Raw genomic sequence first — 6430 nt, 5'->3', positions numbered from 1 at the left:
AATCCACACACCTCAGCCTCCCAAAGGCGCGGGATTACAGGCTGAGTCACCGAGCCCGGCCAGTACACATTTTTAATGAAGACTCTCAGCAAAGTATGAATAGAAAGGACTTTCTCAATCTAATAAATGACATCTATGAAAAATCTCTAGCAATATCTATAGCTAACATAATGGTAAAAGATTGTATGCTTTTCCCCTAATACCAGGGAAGTTACAAGGATGTCTATTCTTACCACTCCTGTTCAACACAGTAATAGAGGTTCTAGTTTGTACAATAAATCAGCAGGGGTAAGGGGAAGAGGGCATTCAGATTGGAAAGGCTAAAGTAAAACTGTATTTTTAAAAATATGGCCGTCTATGTAGAAAATTTAATGAAATATACAAAAAGTTATTGGAACTCATAAGAAAATTTAGCAAGTTTGTAAGATACAATGTCAATATGCAAAAAATGAATATTGTTTCTACATGTTAGTAAAGAACAGTTTAAAATTGAAATAAAAATGTCCTTTACAATAGTATCAAAGTATGAAACACAAAGGGATAAGTCTATCGTAATATGTTAAACTAAACACTGAAAACTACAAAACATTGCTAAGTGATATATCTTATTTATGGGCAAGAAGACTCGATAATATTAAGATGCTCATTATTTTCCCTGTTGATTTATAGACTCAATGCAATCCCAATAAAATTTCAGCAGCCTTTTTTAAAAATTAAAAATTGGCAAACTGATTCTATGGAAAGGATTTAAAACAGCCAAAAACAGCTTTAAAAAAGATAATCCCGCGCCTTTGGGAGGGTGAGGTGAGTGGATTGCCTGAGCCCGTGGGTTCGAGACCTGCCTGGGCAGGCGAGACCTCATCTCTACAATAAAATCAAAAAATTGCTGGGCATGGTAGCACGTGCCTGTAATTCCAGCTACTCGGAAGGCTGAGTCGGAAGGATCGCCGGAGCCCAGCAGGTCGAGGCAGCGGTGGCCGGGAGCAGCCACTGCACTCCAGTCTGGGCGACAGAGTGAGACTCCAACTCAAAAACAAAAAAAAAGAACAAAGGTGGGGGACTATTACTTCCTAATTTCAAAACTTACTGTAACACTATAGTAATCATGACAGTGTAGTGTTAGTATAAAGCTAGATATAGAGGCCAATAAATTAGAATAAAGACTGACATCATATATATATCATATAGGTACAACTGATTTCTAACAGATGTGCAAAGGCAATTCAGTGGAGAAAAGATAGGTTTGGATTTTTTTTTTTCTCCAACAAATGGTATTAGAATAATTGGTCAACCATATGCAACTAAATGAACTTTGATCCATTCCTCATACCATCCTGAAAGATTAAATCAAAATAATTTATGGACCTAAATATAAAGCCTAGGTTTTTCTCCTTTTAGAGGAGAAAATATGAAAAACCTTTTGTGACACTGTGTTAAACAAAGATTTTTTTTAGATAAGGTATCAGCATATGACCCATACAAGAATTAATTGATAAATTGGAATTGATCAAAATTAAAAGCTTTTTCTCATTAAAATATAATGCTAAGATAATGAAAACACACTTTTTACAGTGGGGGAAACACTTTACACTGTATGTCTAATAAAGAACTTGTATCCACAATATGTAAAGCTCTCTCAAAACTTAAAGAAACCCAATTAACAGGCAAAAGATTTAAACAGGTACTAACTACATTTTGAAAAAAGATATATGCATAGCAAATAAGAGCATGAAAAGGTGTTCAACATCACTAGTCATCAGAGAAATACAAATTAAAACCACAAGCAGATACCATTTTACAATTTTTAGAATGGCTAAAATAAAAGAAGCTGCCCATGCCAAGTGTTTTCAAGGCTGGGGAGAAACTGAAACTCATACATTGCTGTGGAAATGGAAACTGGCACAACCAGTTTGGAAGATAGTTTGTTTTTTCTTTAAAAGTTTAACATCACAAATCATATGGTCCGATCATTCTATTGCTAGATATTTACTCAAAATAAATGACAGCAGATGTCCATACAAAGACTTGTACACACATGTTTGTAACTTTGTTTATAATAGGCTGAAACTGGAAACATCAACAGGTGAATGGATAAAGAAATTATAGTGGTTAGTAAACAATAGAACACAACTCAGCAATAAAAAGGAATGAACTGTTGATTCATGCTACAACATGGATGAATCTCAAGAATAGTTATATGAGTGAAGGAAGCCAGACTAAAAGAAGTATTTTCTGTATGATTTTACTTATATTAAATTCTAGAAAATTGAAACTAATGTATAGTGACAGAAAGCTGATGAGTAGTTCCTTTAGAATTGGGAGAGGGATTGTAGAAAGAAGAACAGATTTACAGTGGAGAAGACGGGAACTTTGGGGGTGACAAATGTGTTCATATTTAGGCTGTAGTAATGATCTCACAGGTGTGAATGTTACGCTTTCAAGCAGTACACTTATTCAGTTTATTGTATGTGAATGCATATGTCTATAAAGCTGCCTAAAAACAGAATAATTTAAGAACTAAATAAAATTCTTTAGATTCTTCTTTTCTTGATGCAGTTGGCTTTCTGTTAGGGATGTTTGAAATTAGCTGGGCGTGGTGGTATGCTTCTGTAGTCCTAGCTACTCGGGAGATTGAGGCAGGAGGATCGCTTGAACCCAGGAGGTTGAGACTGCAGTGAGCTATGATTGCACCACTGAACTCCAACCTGGGCGAGAGACCGAGACCTAAACTCAAAAAACAAAAAAAAAGTTTGAAATTTGAACACTTTTATCTAGTCTCACAGAGTGTTCTCTTCTCATTTTGGCAGAATGAAGATCTGACTCTTTTAATTAAGGAAATAGAGCAGGGACACAGCGACCTGGAGAAGGTGCAAAACCTTTATTCTGAGTCCTTGATCATGGACTGGTGGTACAATGGAGAAAAGGAAGGAGACAAGTGAGTGTACCCAACCGCTGGCTTCCCCGTCGCTGGGTCCTGTCAGATGCTCTGCTTGCCCTCCTAATTCTTCTCCTCTCTGAAATGCTTCATGAGACTTCTTTGAGTGAAAAGAATCACATAGATCAGGTTTGGTGGCTCAAGCCTATAATCCCAGTCCTTTGGGAGGCAGAGGCGAGAGGATTGCCTGAGCTCAGGAGTTTGAGACCAGCCTGAGCAACATGGAGAGACCTTGTCTCTACAATAAATAAAAAAAACTAGCTGGGTATGGTGGCACATGCCTCTGGTTCCAGCGACCTGGAAGACTGAGGTAGAAGGATCACCTGAGCCCAGCAGGTCGAGGTTGCGGTGGCTGTGAGCAGTGTGCCTCTGCACTCCAGTCAGGGTGATAGAGTGAGACCCTGACTCAAAAACAAAAAACAAAAAACAAATCACATAGCATAAGTTAGATTTTTTTTTTATAAAGCAAACTGTATTCATAATTTAATAGCAATGGGCTTGAGAGGCCACATATTCACCTTTATAATCTCCCCCCAATGTGGACAGCTCCCTTGACCCCAGGCCCTAGCAGTAACAGGGGAGAGAGGAGTGCTGTGTGGTAGAGATTTGACTCAGCGACCAGGAGGCCTGGGGTCTGGACTTCAACCTGTGTGACCTTAGCAAGTTCCTTAATTTCTCTCCACCCCTCTCTGTTGCTGTGGGACTCCGTTTCCTCTTCTTTAAAATGGTGGCCATGGCAGTGGGGTTTGGGCTGTTGATTTCTCAGGTCTGTCTTCACCCTAAATTCTACTAGGTTTCTAATTAGTAGTTTTTAAGCAAAAATCAAAACCATTCCAACACTTAAATCATTATTCAAATGATTTAACATTGTACAGATATTCAAGTGTCACACCCTACCCTGCTAGGGGGGATTTTTTTTTAACTTAAAAGCGTGATAACAAAGTAGGAAGAAAAAAAAAAGAAAATACATTTATTCACAGAATTTCTTATTCATCAAAATTAGCAAATTAAGTATTAATACTGGGTGGGGTCAGGGGATGATTGTGGAATCAGTAAAAAAGATAAATATTATAATGGCTATCTTATAATGATATTTTATAGCATTATTTTGTAAGTATTTGGGAAAGCACAGATATGCCTTCTAAACTCAGAAAATTTGAATAAATGCACTAAGAATCAAATAAATGAGCAGCTCTTAAATGTAAATTACCTTCTCTGTATTTTCAGCCAGTAACTTAACTGTCTTCTTTTCTATGTTGAATCAAATTTTAAAATCTCAGGACTGGCTGGGCATGGTAGCTCAAACCTGTAATCCCAGCACTTTGCAAGGTTGAGGCAGGTGGATTGCTGGACCCCAGGTGTTCCAGACCAGCCTGGGCAACATAGTGTTGCCTCATCTCTACAAAAAAAAAAAAAAATTAACCAGGCATGCTGGCATGCGCCTGTAGCCCCAGCTACTGAGAAAGCTGAGGTGTAAGGATCCCCTGAGCCCAGGAGGTCAAGGGTGCAGTGAGCCGGAATCATGCCACTGAACTTTAGCATAGGTGACTAAGTGAGGCTCTGACTCAGATAGATAGATAGATAGATACATACATACATAGATAGATAGATAGATAGATAGATAGATAGATAGATAGATAGATAGATAGATAGAAAGATAGACAGACAGATAGATAGATAGATCAAGCCACTGAACTTTAGCTTGGGCGACTGAGTGAGGCTCTGACTCAATAGATAGATAGATACATAGATACATAGATAGATAGATACATAGATACATAGGTAGATAGATATATAGATACATAGACAGATGATAGATAGATAAAATCTCAGGATAAAATGACCAGCAGTTGCTTGAAAGTTGGATTAGCTAGTCGACTGTTCCTGCTATTTAAGTAGTGAATGTACTCTATAGACACACACACACACACACACACACACACACACACACACACACACACACACACACCTTTCTTGGGGGCCAAAAGGAGAAGATTCTGTAGTTAGAGAAACGTTTTAATATTCCAACTGTTACATGCTAGGTTACTTTGGACAAGTTGCTTAACCTCACACAGTCTCAGTTTCCTTATCTTTAATATGAAAATGATAGTCATAAGATTGAGTGGATTAAACGAGGGTAGCCTGGCACATCATAAGAGCTCAGAATTAATATAAAGGAAACAGTAAAAGACAGCACCTCATTCTACAGATATCATGTTTCTATATTTCCTTATAACATAACAACATTGAGGAAACTTAATTCTCTCACTTATGTCGACTATGGTCAACAATAAAACTGTCTTTTTCTAGTTTTCCTTCAGATGAAAAAAAAAGTTACAGCCCCCGTGTCTCTTTTCAAACATTTATTGAGTACGAGTCATATGCCAGGAGAACAGGGGTGTGCAAATGAATGTAAGCCAGTTCTTTTTTCTGTGGGATGCATGGTATGGACGAGGTCACATGCAGGTTATGGACGTGGGGCAAGTGCTCCTGGAGGTACTGGGGGGAGGGGCTGGTGGAGGAGTGAAGGAGGAGGGCACACTATACAGTGTTGGAGCGGGAGATGGTTCTAGAAACTTTCCTTTCAATGACTGCTATGTTCAGAACTCCAGAGAAGGTAATGTCTGGGGAAATACTCAAGCGTTTCTGGTCCTATATTGTCTCCAGAATGGTTTCCCATGATCCTGTGGTGGAATAGGAGGTCCAGGGCAGAAATTCCTCTCTCTGGCCTTTACAAGAGGTTGCTGGTTGACATTTTGGTTAGAAAAATGGGTTTTTGTACTGCTACATGTTTACAACCAGCTCTCCCTCATATTAATCCTCACATCAGCCCCGGAGAGTCAGTGTCCAGGTGAAGTTTCCTGCAGTTTGTAGATGAGGAAAGTAAAGAAGTTTAGAGAGGACTGGGTGACTTCAGTGAGGTCACACAGCTGGGAAAGACCAACCTCTGATGTAAGCCATATCTTCTGGCTCCGGGACTGGGCCCTGTGGCAGGGATAAATGACTATTTTTATATAAATCCAAATGGGGGAAAACTCACTTCTTTAAGTTTGCAGTGTTCAGCATGAATGTATCGATTTAACTCTGCCTTCCTGACAGAAATTTTCTCCCCTACTTTTTTGCTCTTTTTTTGGGTCAACTTTTTATCTATATCAAAACAGGCATCAAAAGGAAATCTGTTCTATGGTTTCAACCCCAGAAAAATGTGCAAAAGCTCAAGTTGATGTTGAGTCAATGAGAACCTCACCTCTGAATATGTTGAAAGGATCATGGGGCCTTTCAGATCAAAAGATTCAGAAGAAGAAAGTCCTCCACGCAGGTATCAGTGAACAAAATGGCTTAACTTTTTACTGATCTTTCTTCAGTGCAAGAAGAGAGAATAAAACTAAACCCACACAGTATTTTTTAGAAAGTCCTAAACCTGTGGGTTTTTTTTTTTTTTTTATTTTGAGTTGGAGTCTCACTCGGTCGCCCAGACTGGAGTGCAGTGGCCGC

At 38.7% G+C, this 6430-nt stretch overlaps 1 protein-coding gene across 1 annotated transcript in view; it reads left to right on the top strand.

Moving 5' to 3' along the window:
* VWA3B (von Willebrand factor A domain containing 3B) overlaps window positions 1-6430 on the top strand; it is a 195941-nt gene that overhangs the window by 106782 nt on the left and 82729 nt on the right. The window contains 2 exon segments of the mRNA XM_021716551.1: window positions 2808-2935; window positions 6097-6254. Coding sequence (XP_021572226.1) covers window positions 2808-2935; window positions 6097-6254 — 286 coding nt within the window.

This window comes from Carlito syrichta, unplaced genomic scaffold, assembly GCF_000164805.1.
Source record: "Carlito syrichta isolate Samal-C Ts95f unplaced genomic scaffold, Tarsius_syrichta-2.0.1 Scaffold308837, whole genome shotgun sequence".
Lineage (NCBI taxonomy): Eukaryota > Metazoa > Chordata > Mammalia > Primates > Tarsiidae > Carlito > Carlito syrichta.
This window is presented reverse-complemented; position numbering and strand designations above follow the sequence as displayed.